The sequence below is a fragment of the Pristiophorus japonicus genome, chromosome 5 (assembly GCF_044704955.1).
Source record: "Pristiophorus japonicus isolate sPriJap1 chromosome 5, sPriJap1.hap1, whole genome shotgun sequence".
Classification (NCBI taxonomy): domain Eukaryota; kingdom Metazoa; phylum Chordata; class Chondrichthyes; family Pristiophoridae; genus Pristiophorus; species Pristiophorus japonicus.
Window position 1 is genome coordinate 187,718,535 of NC_091981.1, and position 20,836 is coordinate 187,739,370.

The following is a 20,836-nucleotide window of genomic DNA, read 5'->3' on the forward strand; positions in this document are numbered from 1 at the left end:
TCTGATGTCCACCCTGTCACAGACCTTCCTTTTGTTCTTTCCTCCCCTCCCCAATTTCCCAGCCTCTGTATTTCATAGAATCATAGAAATTTACAGCATCGAAGAAGGCCATTTCGGCCCATCGTGTCCGCGCCGGCCAATAAAGAGCTACCCAGCCTCATTCCATTTTTCCAGCTCTTGGTCTGTAGCCTTCTACGTTACGGCACTTGAGGTGCAGATCCAAGTGCTTTTTAAATGTGGTGAGGGTTTCTGCCTCTATCACCCTTTCAGGCAGTGAGTTCCAGATCACCACCTCAAATACCCTCTAAACCATCTACCATCTACCCCCTCTGCTAAGGGAAATAGGTCCATCCTATCCACTCAGCCTCTGCTGTTCCAAAGAAAACAACACAAGCCTATCCAATCTTTCCTCACAGCTAAAATTCTCCAGTCCAGGCAACAGCCTTGCAAATCCCCTCTGTACATTTCGAGTGCAATTACATCTTTCCTGCAATGTGGTGACCAGAACTGCATGCAGTACTCTAGCTGTGGCCTAACTAGTGTTTTATACAGTTCAAGCATAACCTCCCTGCTCTTGCATTTTATACCTCAGCTAATAAAGACAAGCATTCCGTATGCTTTCTTAACCAGCCTGCTACCTTCAGGGAACTGTGGACATGCACTCCAAGGTCCCTTTGTTTCTCTACACTTCAGAGTTCTACCATTTAAATGTGTATTCTCTTGTCCTCCCCAAATGCATTACCTCACACTTCTCTGGATTGTGTTGTGTTCCTAACACAGATGAGACTGTACACAGGGAGGTGAAAGTAACAGTGACCTCAGTCTTCAATAAGTCAATCCAGAGTGAGTAACAGGCCTTAGGGGCCGGCTTATATACAGTGCTCCCAAGGAATGCTGGGATCCCTTGGGACTTCAGGGAATGAGCTCCCTAGTGGCGGAACATGGGAGTGCATGATTTACAGATACACAACATCACTCCCCCTCCCAAAGTCAAAGTGAAAACTATTTACAAGGTGAGGCGGTCGGAAGCCTTTCTTTCCCTGGTGGACCGCCTCGGTACAAATGTCTGTTCTGGTGTGTTGGCTGTGCCCTCGTTGGGCTGGCATGTTGTTGGCCCTGCAGGGCTGCTGGGTGAGCCTGGCCTTGCTGGGCTGTTGGGCGTGATGGGTTCTATTTCCTGGTCCGGCATGGTGTCATTGATCCTTTGGGTGTGTGCTGTGGGCTCGAAAAAGGTGGTGTCTATTGTGGGTTGTTCAGGGCAGTCTGTGAACAGCAGCCTCGTTTGGTCCAGGTGCTTTCTGCAAATTTGTCCATTGTCTAGTTTGACTACAAACACCCTACTCCCTTCTTCAGCTATCACTGTGCCCACGATCCACTTGGGACCATGTCCATAGTTCAGCACATACACAGGGTCATTCAGATCAATTTCCCGTGACACAGTGGCGTGACCATCGTTTACATTTTGTTGCTGCCGCCTGCTCTCTACCTGATCATGCAGGTTGGGGTGAACCAGCGAGAGTCTGGTTTTAAGTGTCCTTTTCATGAGTAGCTCAGCCGGGGGCACCCCTGTGAGCGAGTGGGGTCTCGTGCGGTAGCTGAGCAGTACTCAGGACAGGCGGGTTTGCAGTGAGCCTTCTGTTTCTCGTTTAAGGCTCTGTTTGATTGTTTGTACTGCCTGCTCTGTCTGCCCATTTAATGCTGGTTTAAACGGGGCCAAGGTGACATGTTTGATCCCATTGCGGGTCATGAATTCTTTAAATTCGGCACTGGTGAAACATGGCCCGTTGTCACTGACCAGTATGTCAGGCAGGCCGTGGGTGGCAAACATGGCCCTCAGGCTTTCAATGGTGGCGGTGGCGGTGCTTCCTGACATTATTTCACATTCAATCCATTTTGAAAAAGCATCCACCACCAGGAACATTTTACCGAGAAACGGGCCCGCATAGTCGACATGGATCCTCGACCATGGTCTGGAGGGCCAGGACCACAAACTTAGTGGTGCCTCTCTGGGCGCATTGCTCAACTGAGCACATACGCTGCATTGCCGTACACAGGACTCTAAGTCAGAGTCGTTACCGGGCCACCACACGTGGGATCTGGCTATCGCTTTCATCATTACTATACCAGGGTGTGTGCTGTGGAGAACCGAGATGAATGTCTCCCTGCCCTTTTTGGGTAGCACTAAGCGGTTACCCCGCAACTGGCACTCTGCCTGAATGGACAGCTCGTCCTTTCGCCGCTGGAACGGCTTGATTAGCTGTTGCATTTCAATGGGGATTCTGGCCCAGCTCCCATGCAGTACAGTTTTTTACTAAGGACCTTGGCTGGTCCAAGTCCTAATCTGGCGGGCTGTGACAGGTGATTTATCATTTTCAAACGCTTCCATGACCATCAACAAGTTTGCAGGCTGCGCTATTTCCACCCCCGTGGTGGGCAATCGTAGCCGACTGAGAGCATCCGCACAGTTCTCGGTGCCTGGCCTGTGGCGGATGGTATAGTTATACGCTGATAGCGCGAGTGCCCACCTTTGTATGTGGGCTGAGGCATTAGTATTTATCCCCTTGTTTTCACTGAACAGGGATGTGAGGGGCTTGTGATCAGTTTCCAGCTCAAATTCCAGGCCAAACAGGTACTGATGCATTTCCTTTATCCCGAACACACACGCTAATGCCTCTTTCACAATCATGCTGTAGGCCCGCTCAGCCTTAGACAAGCTCCTGGAGGCATAGGCGACAGGTTGCAACTTCCCCGCAACATTAGCTTGTTGTAATACACACCCGACTCCGTAAGATGATGCATCACAAGCCAGCACGAGTCTTTTAAACGGGTTATACAATACAAGCAGCTTGTTGGAGCATAAAATGTTTCTGGCTTTCTCAAAAGCAATTACTTGTTTTTATTTTTCCATTCCCAGTTCTCACCTTTATGCAATAACACATGTAGGGGCTCTAAGAGGGTGCTTAACCCCGGTAGGAAGTTACCAAAATAGTTGAGGAGTCCCAGGAATGACCACAGCTCTGTGACGTTCTCTGGCCTGGGCGTGTTCCTGATAGCCTCTGTCTTGGCGTCTGTGGGCCGAATGGCGTCGCCACTATCTTTCTCCCCAAAAACTCCACTTCTGTTGCCATGAAGACGCATTTCGACCTCTTCAGCCGCAGCCCTACGCGATCCAGTCGCTGGAGGACCGCCTCCAGGTTTTGTTGGTGCTCAACGGTATCCCGACCCGTGACCAATATGTCATCCTGAAAAACCACCGTGCCTGGTACCGACTTGAGTAGGCTCTCCATGTTTCTCTGGAAGATCGCTGCAGCCGACCAAATTCCAAATGGGCATCTGTTGTAGATGAACAGTCCCTTGTGCATGTTGATGCAGGTGAGGCCCTTCGAAGACTCCTCCAGCTCCTGCATCATGTAGGCCAAAGTCAGGTCGAGCTTGGTGACCGTCTTGCCTCCTGCCAGCGTCGCAAATAGGTCGTCTGCCTTAGGTAGCGGGTATTGGTCCTGTAGCGAGAAACGATTAATAGTTACTTTATAATCGCCACAAATCCTGACCGTGCTATCACTTTTGAGTCCTGGAACAATCGGGCTGGCCCACTCGCTGAATTCCACTGGTGAGATGATGCCCTCCCGTTGCAGCCTGTCCAGCTTGATTTCCACTCTCTCCCTCATCATGTGAGGTACCGCTCGCGCCTTGTGGTGAATGGGTCGTGCCTCTGGGACCAAGTGGATCTGCACCTTCGCCCCGGAAAAGTTTCCAATGCCTGGCTCAAAAAGGGAAGGAAATTTGTTCAGAACCTGGGTACATGAGGCCTCATCAACATGTAATAGCGCTCGGATGTCATCCCAGTTCCAGTGGATTTTGCCCAGCCAGCTCCTTCCAAGCAGTGTGGGGCCATCTCCCGGGACAATCCAGAGTGGCAGTTTGTGCACCATGCCCTTGTAGGTGACCTTGACCATGGCGCTGCCCAGGACAGTGATAAGCTCTTTGGTGTACGTTCTCAGTTTCGTGTGGATGGGGCTCGGGGCTGGTCTGAGTGCCTTGTTGCACGACAGTCTCTCAAACATCTTTTTACTCATGATGGATTGGCGAGCGCCAGTGTCCAGTTCCATGGCTACGGGTAAGCCATTCAATTTTACGTTTAGCATTATAGGTGGACATTTCGTCGAAAATGTGTGCGCCCCGTGTACTTCAGCATCTGCCTCCTCTCTCTGAGGCTCGAAATTACTTTGATCCACCATGGACCGATCTTCCTCTGCAACGTGGTAGTTAGCAGGTTTTGCGGTGCTTGCAGCTCGTCTGCAAGCTTGTTGGAGGTGCCCCATTGTTCCACAGCTCTTGCAAACGTACCCTTTGAAGCGGCATGAATAAGCTGAATGGAAGCCTCCACAATGCCAACAAGGTGTGAATTGCCTTGCATTCATCCTTTGTTGCGGATTCTGAGTCATCTGAGTCACCTGAGGCCTGCTGGCAGTTGCAGACTCGTGGTTTCTGCCCTGTACATTTCTGCTCGGAAACACAGTTCCAGTTAATTTATGAACATTGCTAGCACTTGTGTGCTGAGAGATTTGTTTGGTGTTATCACTGGTGGACATAAACGCCTGGGCTATCGCAATGGCCTTACTGAGGGTCGGTGTCTCTACAGTCAAAAGTTTTCGTAGGATGGTCACGTGGCCAATGCCCGGTACAAAAAAGTCTGTGATCATTTGCTCCAGGTAGCCATCAAACTCACATTGTCCTGCAAGTCGCCTTAGCTCGGCGACGTAGCTCGCCACTTTCTGACCTTCAGATCGCTGGTACGTGTAGAACTGATATGTCGTCATCAGCACGCTCTCCCTCGGGTTAAGATGCTCCCGAACCAGTGTACACAGCTCCTCATATGACTTATCTGTGGGATTCACTGGAGCCAGAAGATTCTTCATGAGGCTGTAGGTCGGTGCCCCGCAGACCGTGAGGAGGACCGCTCTCCTCTTTGCAGCGCTTCCTTCTCCGTCCAGCTCGTTGGCTACAAAGTACTGGTGCAGCCGTTTGACATAGGCTTCCCAGTCCTCACCCTCCGAGAACTTCTCCAGGATGCTCACAGTTTGCTGCATCTTTGTGTTGGATTCGTGTACCTGTCGCCAGTTGTTGTGTTTCTAACACAGATGAGACTGGACACAGGGAGGTTAAAGTAACCGTGACCTCAGTCTTTATTAAGACACTCCAGAGTGAGGAACAGGCCTTTGGGGCCGGCTTATATACAGTGCTCCCAAGGGATGCTGGGATCCCTTGGGACTTCAGGCAATGCGCTCCCTGGTGGCGGAACATGGGAGTGCATGCTTTACAGATACACAACAGATTGCATTCCATTTGCCACTGTTCTGCCTACCTGACCAGTTCATTGATATCTTCCTGCTGTCTGCAGCTTTCTTCTTCATTATCAATCACACAGACTATTTTTGTATCATCTGCAAACTTCTTAATCATATCCCCAACATTCAAGTCTAAATCATTGATATATACCACAAAAAATAAGGGACCTCGTATTGAGCCCTGTGGAACTCCACTGGAAACCGCCTTCTAGTCACAAAAACACCCATCAACCGTTACCCTTTGCTTCCTGCCTCTGAGCCAATTTTGGATCCAACTTGCCACTTTGCCCTGGATCCCATGGGCTTTTACTTTCCTGACCAGTCTAACATGTGGCATCTTATCAAAAGCCTTGCTAAAATCCATATACACTGCATCAAACGCACTACTCCCCTCATCAACCCTCCTTTTTACTTCATCAAAAAATGGAATTAAGTTAGTCAGACATGACCTTCCCTTAACAAATCCACACTGACAGTCCTTGACTAATCTGTGTCTTTATAAATTACCATTTATCCTGTCCCTCAGAATTTTCTCCAATAATTTTCCTACCACTGAGATTAGGCTGACTGGCCTGTAATTACTCGGTCTATCCCTTTCTCCCTTTTTAAACAAAGGTACCACATTAGCCACATTATCCGGGACCACTCCTGTAGCCAGAGAGTATTGGAAAATGATGGTCAGAGCCTCTTCTATTTCTTCATTTGATTCTCTTAACAGCCTGGGATACATTTCATCCGAGCCTGGGGGTTTATCCACCTTCAAAACTGCTAAACCCCTTAATACTTCCTCTCTCACTGTTATCTCATCTAATATTTCACACTCCTGCTCCCTGAGTGCAATGTCTGCATTGCCCCTCTCTTTTGTGAAAACAGATGCAAAGTATTCATTAAGAGCCATACCCACATCTTCCGCCTCCACACACAGCTTAACTTTATGGTCTTGAATAGGCCCCACTCTTTCTCTAGTTATCTTCTTGCTCGTAATGTATTTAAAAAAGATTTTTGGGTTTTCCTTGATTTTACTTGCCAACATTTTTTCATGCTCTCTCTTTGCTTTCCTAATTTCCTTTTTAATTTCACCCCTGCACTTCTTATACTCCTCTCGAGTTTCTGCAGTATTGAGCCCTCAGTATCTATCATAAGCCTCCTTTTTTTTCTTTATCCTTCCCTGTATGTCGCTTTGACATCCAGGGGACTCTAGATTTGTTTTCTTTAAGGGAACATACTTGCTCTGAACCCTCAGGATCGCCTCCTTGAATGCGTCCTACTGCTCTGACACTGATTTACCTTCAAGTAACTGTTTCCAGTCCACTTTGGCTAAATCACCTCTCAGCTTAGCAAAATTGGCTTTTCTCCAATTGAGAACTTTTATTCTTGGTCTATCTTTGTCATTTTCTATAACTACCTTAAATCTAACTGAATTATAATCACTGGCACCAAAATGCTCACCCACTGATACCCCTTCCACCTGCCCAGCTTCATTCCCTAAAACTAAGTCCAGAACCGCCCCCTCCCTTGTTGGGCTCGCTACTTACTGGCAAAAAAATTTCTCCTAAATACATTTTAGGAATTCCGCACCCTCTGTATCTTTCAAACTAATTTTATCTCAGTTAATATTAGGATAGTTGAAGTCCCCTCCAATTACTGCCCTATAGTTTTTGCACTTCTCAGAAATTTGCCTACATATTTGCTCTTCTATCTGCCTCTGACTGGGTGTCTATAGTACACTCCCAGCAGTGTGATCGCCCCATTTTTGTTCTTCAATTCAACCCATATGGCCTCATTTGATGATCCTTCCAACATATCATCCCTCCTCACAGCTGTAATTGTTTCTTTAATCAATATTGCGACCTCCCCCCTCCTTTTTACCCCCCTCTCTATCCCATCTGAAAACCCTGTAATCAGGAATGTTGAGCTGCCATACCTGCCCTTCTTTCAGCCATGTCTCAGTAATAGCTATTCTATCGTACTCCTAAATGTATATCTGTGCTCTCAACTCATCTGCATTATTCCCTATACTCCTTGCATTCCAATTAGCACTGCCAAACTTTGTTGTTGTCTATTTTCTCGTCCTTGTTTGCTCTGTCTTTCAAATTCACTTCCTACTTTTTTGCTTTCCAATTCCAGCTTTACTTCTCTCCCTACTGAATCTATTCTCAGGTTCCCATCCTCTTGTCAAGCTAGTTTAAACCCTCTCCAACAGCACTAGCAAACCCGCCCCGCCCCCCCCCACGAGGATATTGGTCCCAGCTCTGTTGAAGAGCAACCCGTTGGGCTTGTACAGGTCCCACCTCCTCCAGAAACGATCCCAATGCCTCAGGAATCTAAAGCCCTGCACCATCCTTCCAGCCACGCATTCCTAACCTCCTATTTCCGTACTCACTAGCATGTGTCACCGGGAGTAATCTGAAGACTACTACCTCTGAGGTCCTGCTTTTTATTCTCTTCGCTCGTAAAATCTTCCTGCAGGACCTCATCCCTCTTTCTACTTATGTCGTTGGTACCGATATGGACCATGACCTCTGGCTGTTCATCCTCTCCCCTCAGAATGCCCTGCAGCTACTTGGTGACGTCCTTGACCCTGGCACCAGGGAGGCAACATACCATCCTGGAGTCACGTCTGTGGCCGCAAAAACATCTGTCTACTCCCCTAACTATCGAATCCCCCACCACTATTGCTCTTCCACTCTTCTTCCTCTTCCCACCCACCCCCCGCCCCCCCCCCACCGCGTGCAGCTGAGCCACCCGCGGTGCCTTGGATTTGGCTCTGGCTGCATTCCCCAGAGGAACCATCGCCCCCACCAGTACTCAAAACAGACGACTGGTTGGAGAGCGAGATACACTCAGGGGACTGCTACACTACCTGCCTGGTCCTCCTCTTCTGGCGGTCACCCACTTCCTCTCTGCCTGCACATTCTTAAGCTGCGGGGTGGCCACCTCTAGAAACATGCTATCCACGAAGTTCTCAGCCTCGCGGATGCACCGCAGTGACTCCAGCGCTGTTTGAGCTCCAAAACCCGGAGCTCGAGTTGCTGTAGCTGGTAACACTTCCTGCATATGTAGTCGTTCAGGCTACGTGAAACGTCTGGGACTTCCCACATGCCACAGGATGTGCACTCCACAGGACTGAACTGCCCTGTCATGCCTCTATTTATTTGACTATGAACTAAACTATGAACTTATTTGACTATGATACTTAAAACTAGAAGACAAATTCGATTTTTGCCTCTGTTGTAACACAAAGCACTACAAATAGTGTGGGCAAAAAGCTGCATCTCCTTCCCCCTCTGCTCCGAATTCCCACTCTTTCCAAATTCCCAAATAAACCACTCTTGTTTAAGTCTACTCCCTTTAAGACCGCTCTGTGCAGATCCTTGCTTAAAACCTGTTACAAATCTATCTTTTTCCAGTTCTGATGAAAGGTCATTGACCTGAAAGGTCAAGTCTGTTTCTCTCTCCACAGATGCTGCCTGACCTGCTGCGCATTTCCAGTGTTTTCTGTTTTTATTTCAGATTTCCAGCATCCGCATTATTTTGCTTTTCTATTTATTCCATTTATGATTTTAAACTCCTTAATTAGATCAACTCTCAGCCTTCTAAACTCAAGGGAATATAAGCCAAGTTTATGTGACCTGTCCCCATAATTTAACCCCATAAGCCCTGGTATTAATCTGTAAGGGAATTAAATGATAATGGAATAAGGGGTTATGGGGAGCGGGCAGGAAAGTGGACCTGACTCATGATCATATTAAATGGTGGAGCAGGCTCGAGGGGCCGTTCTATGTAATGTGCGCTTAACCACTCCAAGCCCAATATACCTTTCCTGATGTTCGGTGCCCAAAGCTGAACGCAGTATTCCAGATGGGGTCTGGCCAGTGCTCTATACAACTGAAGCATCACTTGCTCACTTTTGACTTCCAACCCCCTTGAGATAAAGACCAACATTCCATTAACCTTTTTGATTACTTTTTATACCTGTGCACTAGCTTTTAATGATTTATGTTCGCTATCGCCTAAATCTCTTTGCTCCTCCACAGTCCCGAGTCTCTCACCATTCAGAATATATTCCAATTCCTCTTTCTCAGATCCAAAGTGGATGACCTCACATTGAACTCCATCTGCCATAGTTTTGTCCACTCATTTGGTCTGTCGATATCCCTTTCCACATGACTTACTGTGCCTCCTAGCTTAGTGTCATTTTCGGTCTGTGAGGCATTGATTAAATAAGTAACTTCGAATTAAGAGAAGACTGAATGGACTTGGGCTTATCATTAATGAAGATAACCCCCAAATGATGCACCCATTATCCAATTCTTTATCCACGTGCAATAATAAATCTCTACAATAGGTAAACTTTTGTTTTTGTTTTATAATTGTATTTATAAAGATCATTAGCAACATCTAGTGGCAGAAAAGTAGTATTGTAATATGTTCTTCATTCATTAATATACTTGTTAAAATGAAATATTTTTGAGAATCAGTTTCTCTTGTGGCAGATTGAAATTGACCAAATTTAGTAATGTTCCCCTCACTGCTCAAATTCCTTTCCAGATTTTCTGTACAGCAGCTGTAGTCGCACTGAAAAACAAGGATTGCAATGACTTTTACATCAGCCTCGTTGATTCAAATTCTTCATCAGATGCCTGCAAGCAATGGAATTCTGAGCCTGGTTTTCTTTCTGAAAGCTGTCCCATTGATACCCATTACAATCCATACAGTGCTCCTATGGATCTTGACAGGGTAAAAAATATCTTCATCACTCACTAACTATACTGCCCAACTCACTTTAATGTATTCTTCATTACAATTAATACCAGTCTGTTTCAAAAACTTAAAGTTGGGAAAATTGGCTCCTGATCACTATTCAATGGCCCTTGTTTTGTGAATGTCAGGTGACGACAGAATCAGACTTTGCCCCTGTGGTAAACAGCCAAACAGCATTCACGATCAAGATTTATACATGAAGGGCTGGATTTTCAGGTTTTTGGGCGAAAACGCAGGCGATGTGTGAAAATAACCGTTCTCGTTGCATTACCGATTTAAGGCCTAACTTTCGGCACGATGTCTCGCAAAGGGAGGCGTTGCACAATTATTCGCGGCGCAAAACCACGATCCTCGCCAACTTTATTGCAGGGTTGGAAGCGCTGCGAGAGGCCTTGGGAGGAGGGGAAAAGGAAACTTCAAAAAACATTCAAAAAACATTACCAAGACCTTTATCTAACAAATCACTGCAAAAAGATAAAAAAATAAAAACTTTAACTCACCTTTTTTTCAGGTTTTCCAACTTACCGCTGCTGGCAGGGCTGCACCACGAGGTTTTACCTGGCGGTGTTCGTGGCACGGTGTACGGATCGGGAGAGAGCTGAAACTCGGACGGTAACGGAATCCGTCCAGCGTTGCTCTCACCACCGGTGCTTCCAAGTGCCACCACAAACAAGGAACCGAGGATCGCAACCAAGCTTTGCGACCAGGATTTTGCCGCAGACGGTCAAAATGCAGCGAAAACCCGGTCGCAAACCACCCGAAAATTCAGCCCAAAGAATGGCCACTTGGATGAAGTACTGGAGGGCTACTGGTCCCATGAAACAATCACAAAAGGAGAAGAGAAAATGAGTTGCTGCTAATATCCATTTGTTGCCACAGTTTAGTGCTTCGTAGTGCAACAATAACACTTTTTGTGAAAGTGCTGGCACGAAGAGAGATATTAATACATAACTGACTATTTTAGCAAACCTATCGTAAAAAGGAGTTATTCCAGCTAAACGAATGACACCTTTCTGCTCCGGGTAGCTTTTCGGGTGTTATTTTTGCATTGTATTTAAGATTGTGACTTTCCTATCTACTTGTACAGCTGCAAAGGAATTTTATAAATACCTTTCCAAAGATTAAACATTTTCCTTAGCTGGTTGGTTAAATAGAAGTTAGACACTTCAAAACATAACCGTTTTGAAGAAAGAAAACTACATATCATTTTCACCATGGTGCCATTTGGTGATTGATATGATGCTGTTCCTGATGCAAGTTCACATCATTGCAATGCAAGTAATGTTGCATCAGTTTTTGGAAGGTTTCCCTCACTTTTTCAGAGGCAACAATGTCCCCTTTAAAGTCAGAAGTAATTACTGTCTTTTTTCTACCTCATTTGAGAATGGTGAAAACAAGTCTGTACCCAGATGTGCTCCCTGCAGTCAGCTAGGTCTGCAATGCACAGTTAGCTGAGTCTAAGTGCTCGCAATTGGCCAGCCTTGCGCCTGTTTCGATATTTCGCTTTTTTTAACGGTAAAAGGTGTTCACCTAAATTGGCCAAAGTTGTGCGCCGGCGGTGTTTACATACCGCTGAAAAGCGGACTGTTCGTCGTGCAACACCAAAAAACCCGATTATTGGCCGTTCGGCGCACCCGTATTCTGCGCGAGAAACGACGCCTGAAAAAAGTCTGTGTTGCAGTTCCAGAATCAGCGGTAAGTATGAAGACCTGCAAAAAAGGCAAGTTAACGTTTTTATTTTTTAATTCTTTTGCAGCAATTACTTAGCTAAGGGTCTTGTAAATGTTTTGTGATTTTTAAAAGTTTTTTATTTTTGCAATTTTTTTTGGTGCGTTTTCCCCCCTCCCAGGGCCTGTCTTTTTAGCGATAATCGGCCTTGGACTAAAGTTGGCGAGAACCGCTGTTTCCATCGCGAATTCTCATGCAATGCGCATTTTGTTGCCAATTTTATGCCTTTAAAAAATAACGGTATTTGTAACGGTATTTTTGACGAAAAATGCCGAAAAAATACAGCTATCGCCAAAAGACCAATTTCTAGCCCTTTGTGCTTTATTGCACGTAGAAATGGGATATATTCATTTGAACCTGACAAAGTAAATATGAATTATTTTAAATTAGAAATGAACTTGAAGCCTCTGTTAGTAATTGAATCATTGTTTCTGCATTTCTGCCAAGCAGATTGTTGCTGCTCGTCAAAGAGCTCGTTATTTACGATTGGCTCGACCACCAACTCCTGCACAGCTTAAAGAAGCCAAAGACCGTATGAGAAAAGAAAGCCTCATTCAACAGACATTACAGTATTTCATCTTTTGCTTTTTAAAAATTTGTTCCATCTATGAAACTTTCATTTGCTGTTTTTCCCCATCAGGTGGTCTTTTTGCTTCCAGGGTTACCCTTTTTCAAAATCTCATTATTTTCCCTGTTGCAGAGAATTTGTGCTCTACATTGTCATGTTGATTCTGCTGCTGTTGATAATATTTGGCAAATTTTCCAAAGATGAATATTACCTCAACCAAGCCATTCGAGTGGAGTTTACGAGGTATGGCATTCCAGTTTGTTTTTGCAGTTATTACCCAAGTGCCTTAGCAGGAAAGTAAGCCTAACAGTCAGAGATATTTCTGACGAAAACGAAAGCAAAACACTGTGGATGCTGGAAATCTAAATAGAAAATACTGGAAACACTTAGCAGGTCAGGCAGCTTCTATGGAGAGAGAAAAACAGAGGTAACGTTTCAGGTTGATGAGCTTTTAGAAGGATGCATCTGAACCAATGGAGTATTCATGACAATCTGGGAGCTTTCATGGTCATTTATTTTCTGGTGCTAGCTCATAAATTAACACATCTATTCAATTCAGTTTCACAACTTTCCACAGGAGGAGTCCAGTACAAAAACCACTGCACTATTTTAATCATACGCTAATGATTATCAGCTAGTTCTAGTTTCTTCACACACAGTAATTGTCTTCTATGTAAATAGAAGCATTGATTCAAAACATGTTTCTGGGAGCTGCCTACTTGATTCACTGGGGGAATTTTAATGTTCTGGCGCGCTGGGAGCGGGGGAGCCCGCTAGTGCGTTGGAAACCAGGAAGCACGGCTGCGTGTGATGTCATCGACAGGTTCCCTGCCCGAAAGTCAGCCTGATTGACAGGCTGGCTGTCGGGCAGGGAATGCTAGAGAAGAGGCTGCAGCCCCATGTAGGCACCAGCCCCGACCCCCACGGAGTGGGGGGTAGTTTCTGATCCCTGACCCCGATGGGTGCGGGGGGAGGCTTCTAATCCAGAACCAGGGTGGGACGGGGGGTTCTGACTGCTGACATCAGGAGTGGTCCCGATCCCTGACCCCGGGGGCGGGGGGTGTGATTCTGGTGGTGGGGAGTCTTTGTATTGGGGGGCTAGTGTTGGAGGAGCTTCAGCAGCCATGGGCAGCACTCCTGCTTCTCCAGGCCCACAAGGAGTGCCCCCAAAGGCTGTCCTTGCCTTGCTGCAGCTGTCAGGATTCTGAGGCCCTGGAAGCCTGGCCGGCCACAGTTAAACCTGCACAACAGGTTAAATCTGAGTATCCAGCTCATTATCATCTTTAAAGTCCCAATTCGCCTCCTGGTAGAGGGGTGGCCTCCGTTAAAACTGGAAGTGGACAGGTTGGGGGTGGGATTCAGATTTTGAACACTTTAACCTGCTGAGATTTCCAGCATTTTCTGTTTTTAATTAACTTGAATCATTTGTTGTGCCGTGCCAGGTTATAAGTTTGCTGTGATCTTCTTGATAGTGCTGGATTTAAAAAGGTGATCTTCACAAAAGAAGTTTGTTTCTGAAGAACGTGCTGTTAAGTTTCTTGATAGCGACTGTTGTTGAACACATTGTATTGAACTCACAATTTTAAAAATTTGTTCCCAGTAATTGTGCATTGCTGGTCCATCCCTATTTATTGCCCATCCCTAGTTGGCCTTGAGAAGATGGTGGTGAGCCGCCTTCTTGAACCGCCATAGTGTGAAGGTACTGCCACAGTGCTGTTAGGGAAGGAGTTCCAGGACTTGAACCCAGCGATAATGAAGGAACGGCAATATATTTCCAAGTCAGTTACTTGGAAGGGAACACAGAGGTGATATTGTTCCCATGCGCCTGCTGCCCTTGTCCTTCTAGGTGGCAGAGGTCGCAGGGTTTTGGAGGTGCTGTTGAAGAAGCATTACTGAGCTGCTGCACTGTATCGTGTAGATAGTACACAATGCAGCAACAGTACTCCAATGGTGGAGGGAGTGAATGCTTAAGCCAGTAGATGATGTGCCAATCAAGGGGAGTGCTGCATCCTGGATAGTGTCAAGCTTCTTGGGTGTTGTTGGAGTTGCCTCGATCCAGGCAAGTGGAGAACATTCCATCACACTCCTGACTTGTGCCTTTTAGGTGGTAGAAAGGCTGTGGGGTGTCAGGAGATCAGCCACTCACAATTGTTCTCCACCATTCATAGATGTAGAAATGTGACTATTTGTTTACAGTCAAGGAAAAAAAATAGAATATGCTCTGAAAAAAATCTAATTCTAAAAGACAACCTATGCTTGACAATTTACTTTATACTTAAGATTGTTTTCATATTTAGGAATGAGAAAAGTCCTTTCATAAATGTGAAAACAGCTGATGATTGGTGGAAGTGGAGCTTGAGTGCTTTGTTACACGGCCTGTACTGGGACACATGGTACAACAATGCTGCAGCAAAAAGTCAGGTAACTTGTACCCAGAATCAACAACATGCATTTGAATTAACTTCAGTTTTTTTGAATAAACAGTTTCCCATGGTAGAATATGTACCCTGTTACACAACAAGCTGTTTCATTGTACATTTAGTTGTTTAATCTCTTCATTTCAAGTTGGGCTAACTTGAGATTTTCAAGGTACTGAAGCAAATACAGAAAAACTGTATGATTTGGATGCCATATATAATGACTGATATTGAGAAATTATGATTTTTGCTGCTATACTTGTTGAAATGTTAAATGTTTGTTTGTATGTCCTTACAAAGTATTATCTGAATATGGTACTGTTGAAAATAAGGTGTAAACCAGAAATATTGGTTTCAATAATTAGAATATCCTTCAGTAAAAGGCAAGGTAGTTGGTATTGTAGTGATTGCGTGCATTGGAGCATCTGTGAGGTCACACTTTCAATCCCTCATACCCTGAGTTACTGATCTCAGCTATGTAACTGTGGGAGGGCACTGAGTTCAATGCACTCCCCCAAAGGGCGGGAAATAAAATCAGGAAGAGAATTTTCTTGGTTTGCTCTCTTCCATTCAGATGATCAATTTCCGTGGTGGTGACATAATCCCATGCCAGGAAGTAATGGCCGAGGCGCAGGCAGACTAAGAAGGATAAACAGCAAAATCACCACAGCATTTTTTTTAGATAGAGGTACTACCTTCAAAACCACAATCCAACTGTTGATTACCTCATTCCTGTAATACATCTGACCGCAAATGAACATTAAACTGCTTTTTAATGTTAAATCTTGGCTGTACAATTGACCTCAGTGTTCCATTCCTTTGTATTGGGTTAATCAGAAAGGCTTCCTTCTCCTGATCGCTGTGCGAGAAAGTTTATGGCCTGGATTTTCAGCTGATTTGCGCCCCGTTTAGCGCCTGGGCTAAACGGGACACAAATCAGCCGACATGATTTTATTTTTGGCGTGAAACGAGGCGCTGAAGATTTTGCACCCGGGAGGAATTTTCGGCACTGGTTTTGCGGCGGCGCTAAAACATCCGTCCCGCCGTGTTTTCACCGTTTGGATGACGTGGATCATCGTGCATCGCTGCACTAGTGCCCCAGGCAGAACTTTCGAACATATCACCCAATTTAGCATCCACCCGGGAACTCGCCAGCAAAAAGCATTCGGACCCAGGCGCTAACGGCGCCATCTTGGAAACGGAGGAGAAAGTCGGAGTTCTGAGTGCTTAAAAGCATTGGGAGAAGAAGGCTGCGTTACTGCATACTTTTGATTGTGAAGTTTATGTGAGTTTTTAGTTTGTGTTAAAGGACATTTTAGGACATTTTAAAAGATGGGGGCGATGCTATGTCGGGAGCCAGTAATCCTGGCTGCTCTATTCATACGCCGTCGAAGAAGGCTTATTGATGATCATTTGCAACGTAATCGAAGAGGTCACAGACGTATGGTGAGGAGGCCTTACCCCCCCCCACGAGTTTACAAGGAACATCGCTCATACCTGCAGCACTCTGATGCACAGTGCAGTAGAAGGCTGCACTTCCGAAAAGAGGTGGTCACAGAGATATGCTAGCTCATAAAGGCAGAACTACAGCCGACCAATGGTAACAGGACTGCACTGCCAGTCAAGTGATGGTGACTGTGGCACTTGCCTTCTATGCCTCCAGCTCTTTTCAGGCATTAGCGGGAGACATATGCTCCATCTCGCAGCACGCTACACATTGCAGCATCCACCAGGTGACTAATGTACTGTACGCACGCAGGATGGACTTCATAAACTTCCCAATGACCAAGGAGACCCAAAAAGAGAGGGCTATATGTTTTGGACGATTTTCTGGCTTCCCCAAGGTTCAGGGTGCCCTTCACTGTGAGCACATTGCCCTGCGAGCACCTTTACACAATCCAGAGGTTTACCAAAACCGAAAGGAATCCACTCCATGAACGTACAGATTGTCTGCAACCATAGTCAGCGCATTATGGCAGTCAATGCCCAATATCCAGGGAGCATCCATGATGCTTTCATCTTGCGTGAGAGCAGTGTCTCACACATGTTCCAGCGTCAATCACAAGGCCAGAGCTGGATGCTGGGGGACAAAGGTTACGGCCTCACCACCTGGCTCATGACCCCCCTCCGGAAACCTCAGACAGAAGCCGAGCATCGCTATAATGAGAGCCATGCAGCTATATGCAACATCGTCGAACAGACAATTGGAGTGCTCAAGTAGCGCTGCCGATGCCTGGACCACTCTGGAGGCTGGCTGCAATACTCCTCTCAGCAGGTCTCTGAGTTCATTGTGATGTGCTGCATGCTACACAACTGAGCCATCATGAGGGGACAGGAATTGCCAATGGGGATTGCAGAACCACCTCAGGAGAGAGGGAGGGGTGGGGAGGAAGACGAGGAAGAGGAGCCTGGCGAGGAACCCATGCCAGCACCCCCACCATAACCACAGGGAAGGCCTAGTGGAGATTTCGCCGCTGCAAAAGCCTTACATCGGCAGCTCATAATTCAACACTTTGTTTGAAGAGTAAATGGCACGTTTGACCGTTGCCTGGCCACTCTATCCCACCATGTTGACTATTCCCCCTGTTATTCTTCAAATGAGACACTACACAGGAATGGTTGAGGTGAACAAAAGAATGTATTAAACATTGTGAACTTTTATAACTTTGTTAACTTAATTTTGAAACTTTGAAACTTTAATAAAATAACAAATTATCTGCATCCAGCAGTGTGATTATTCACCAACAACATTATAAACAACAGAATGCAGAACATAATGCAGCAACCCCTGCCCGACATTCTTTTACCACCGGCTCCTCCCCCCCCACATCCCCCCCACCCCCATTTTTACCCTTATCCCCCTCCGTCGCCTGCTGGTCCTATCCAAAGTAGCACCAAGTTGGCGTGCAGCAAAGTTGCCAGAGCACTGCTGTGTTGTGGGGAGAGACATTGGAAATGCCATCTGGGGACATACCGGACCAGCTTGTGGCGTGGAAGACCTGGCTTCTGACTGGCGAGCCTCTTCAATGGCATCGACAGTCACAGGTAGTGTGGATCTGGGTGTGCCAGTGGGGAACGCAGAGATAATGGCGGGAGGGTTTATGGACTGCATCACCTGCCCAAGCTGAAGCAGAGCTTATGCCTGTAATGCGCCATATTCGGCAAGGCTTCACACCACATTCTCAGACTCCACTGTCACTGCTGGAGGCCACCAGCCTCGTGTGGGCACTGATGGCCTCACTGGTATCACGGCTCGCACCGACAATCTCCGTAATGGTCGCAGTGAGAGTCTCGATGGTCGCGGGAATCCTACCTAAGACATCAAGGAGCTGATGGATGAGGTGGATGCTCTCCCTGTACAGTCCCACCATGTCCAGTTCCACATCTGCCTGTCTGTCAGCAGACCGGCTTTGCTGACTCACCCTCCGGAGAGATGGCATATGGGAGTCGACCCCAGAACTGCGTTGCTGCACGCCTCTAGTCCCAGGAGCCTCGAGGTCTCAAACCTCGAGAAAGTTACATCATTGTCCTCAGACAAGGTGATTGCTGGTGGTAAATGAGGGGTAGATTGCATCTGCCCCAGAATCAGCTGATCTCTTCCTCGTCCTCTCCCTCCTCCTCCTCCACATAATGGCCTGACGTGGAGGGTTGATTTGAGGGATGCTGCGGCTGTGGCTGGTCATCTGGAAGAAGAAAGCAACAGACGAGTGGTTAGCAGCAAGGGAGGGGGCAGGGTGACATGAGGAAGGTCACATAGCACAGGCTCATTTGAAGGACCGCCGCTACTCCATTATATCTAGTCCACAGACACTGCATCACATTGCCCCAACCCTACTCCACAGACACTGCATCACATTGCCCCAACCCTACTCCACAGACACTGCATCACATTGCCCCAACCCCAGTCCACAGACACTACATCACATTGCCCCAACCCCAGTCCACAGACACTGCATCACATTGCCCCAACCCCAGTCCACAGACACTGCATCACATTGCCCCAACCCCAGTCCACAGACACTGCATCACATTGCCCCAACCCTACTCCACAGACACTGCATCACATTGCCCAAGCCAGCCCAGGGAATGTGCAGGACTTACCCTCAGTATCCAAGTGGGGTCAGCACCCCCATGGACAGTTGCCTGACCTGAGACACCTATGAGACCTGCCACTCGCTCCCAAAGGTCGGTGAGGGGCTGGATCTGAGGCGGACCGCCGTCTGTCCGCACCTGCTCACGGCGATTATGGAACTCCTTTGCCTGCAAAGATGAAAATGGGAAAAGTTACCAGAGAGTCCATCTGCTCTTGTGGCACAAACACATAGCCACCAAAGCACTTATACCATACCATCTGAATGTAATGCAGTCCTCTGTTTAATGGCTTTGGAAGTTGCACGTGGTTCATCAGGAGGACATTGAAGTGTGGAAACATCTTATGAGATCTCAGAAAGCAATCTTAATAATGTGTAAAGATCATTCATGGCAAATAGGGCGCCAAAATAAGCCTACTTATGTGTCATGCATTGTAGGAGGCGACCCGCAGAGTGCTCAGAGACAGCAACAGAATGAGAACAAATAGTGTGTCAGATTTATAATTGAAGGAGTGCATCAATAAAAATTGTACTCATTCTAACAATCCTACAAAGATCATTGAACTTTTTTCGGCACTGTTTCCCACTCCTGGCCACTGTGTCTGAGGCAGAGACCTCCTCTGCGATTTCCCTCCAGATTCAATTAAAAAATGGCTGGCAGGGGTCTAGATCCACCCTTCTGATATATTTCCTGCCGCCATCTTCTCCCCACAGCCCCCATGAGAGCTTTGTTAGCCTCTTGGTTAAATCGCCCGGCACGCTGTCTACAATCCTCCTCCTCCATGATCCAAATTGAATTTTAAAATGGCTGATTCAACCCCGGGTGTACTGCGCATGCACGCGGCCGTGCCCTGCATTTGCGTTTGCGACTGGATAGCAGACCAGAAGCGCGGAAATTTTTTTATATATATTCGCGCATGTGCAGAATGGCCATATCTTTTAGCACCAGTACTTTCGGCTCTGGTGCACGAATTCTGTGGTGTAACGCCGGAGTCAGCACTAACACCCGTCATGAACTTTCATTTGGCGAAAGTTGCATGCTCTGGCGCTAACGCTAACCCGGCAATAAATTTTTGATTTTGCCACGATTTGTGCCTGGAGACGGGCGAAATCACAAAAAGCCAAAAATCCAGCCCTTTTTATTGAATGGATGTCGAGTGAGACTAAAATAAGACTTGGCTGTGATTTTCCTCCCATGGTTAAAATAGCCTGCTAATCATTGAATTGCCTCATGTTTGAGATATCAAAGAACTGCCAGTACTGTGGAATCATATTCCAGCATATGTAATCATCTTGGCCAGAATAACCATCTTTTCATTGCAATGATATTAGACGGAAGTGGTGCTATGTTGTGTTATTACATGATTTCTGTAATTTATTATGCTAACATTCTTCCTTGAAGGTAATTCCCTATTAAAGCTGTAGTGGTACAGGGCAATATTTCTTCTGTCTCACCTACACAAATCTAAAACATTTGTTGTGCTAAGTCAGTGGCTAATTGCAGTTTCACTTACAACCTACAGGCTGGTCCAGTCCACGGGAAATGCCATTTGATTGGTGCACCGTCACTCAGGAAAATACAAGTAACAAATAACTCTGCCTGTAATGTAAGTAGTTCCATCATGTAATAATTATTAAATATATATATTATGCACCAAAATATGACGAGCAGTGTTTTTTCACTGCTCTTTTACCACTGCAGAGGTTTTGTTCTAAAACAAGAATCTTTGGAGGAAAAGTCTATTAAAAATTGTAAGTAAGTAGCTGAATAATAGTTCATTATGAAACAGGCTTGTGATTCTCATCTGAGATATGTTCAACATTTCAAGATGGAGTAATATTTAATTGCAAATCAGTTGCATGACTGTCTACCAATGGCCCAGGAACTTCGATACAAGCCACAGAACAACACACACATGG

General features: G+C 46.3%; 1 protein-coding gene across 1 annotated transcript in view; it reads left to right on the forward strand.

Annotated features, from left to right (window-relative positions):
* Nucleotides 1-20,836, forward strand: part of LOC139264127 (polycystin-1-like protein 1) — a 245,772-nt gene that overhangs the window by 211,694 nt on the left and 13,242 nt on the right. Inside the window, exons 48-53 of the mRNA XM_070880217.1 lie at nucleotides 7,735-7,914; nucleotides 10,624-10,724; nucleotides 11,658-11,807; nucleotides 12,291-12,409; nucleotides 12,541-12,651; nucleotides 20,619-20,672. Of these exons, the coding sequence (XP_070736318.1) occupies nucleotides 7,735-7,914; nucleotides 10,624-10,724; nucleotides 11,658-11,807; nucleotides 12,291-12,409; nucleotides 12,541-12,651; nucleotides 20,619-20,672 (715 nt within the window). The remainder of the gene's footprint in view (nucleotides 1-7,734; nucleotides 7,915-10,623; nucleotides 10,725-11,657; nucleotides 11,808-12,290; nucleotides 12,410-12,540; nucleotides 12,652-20,618; nucleotides 20,673-20,836) is intronic.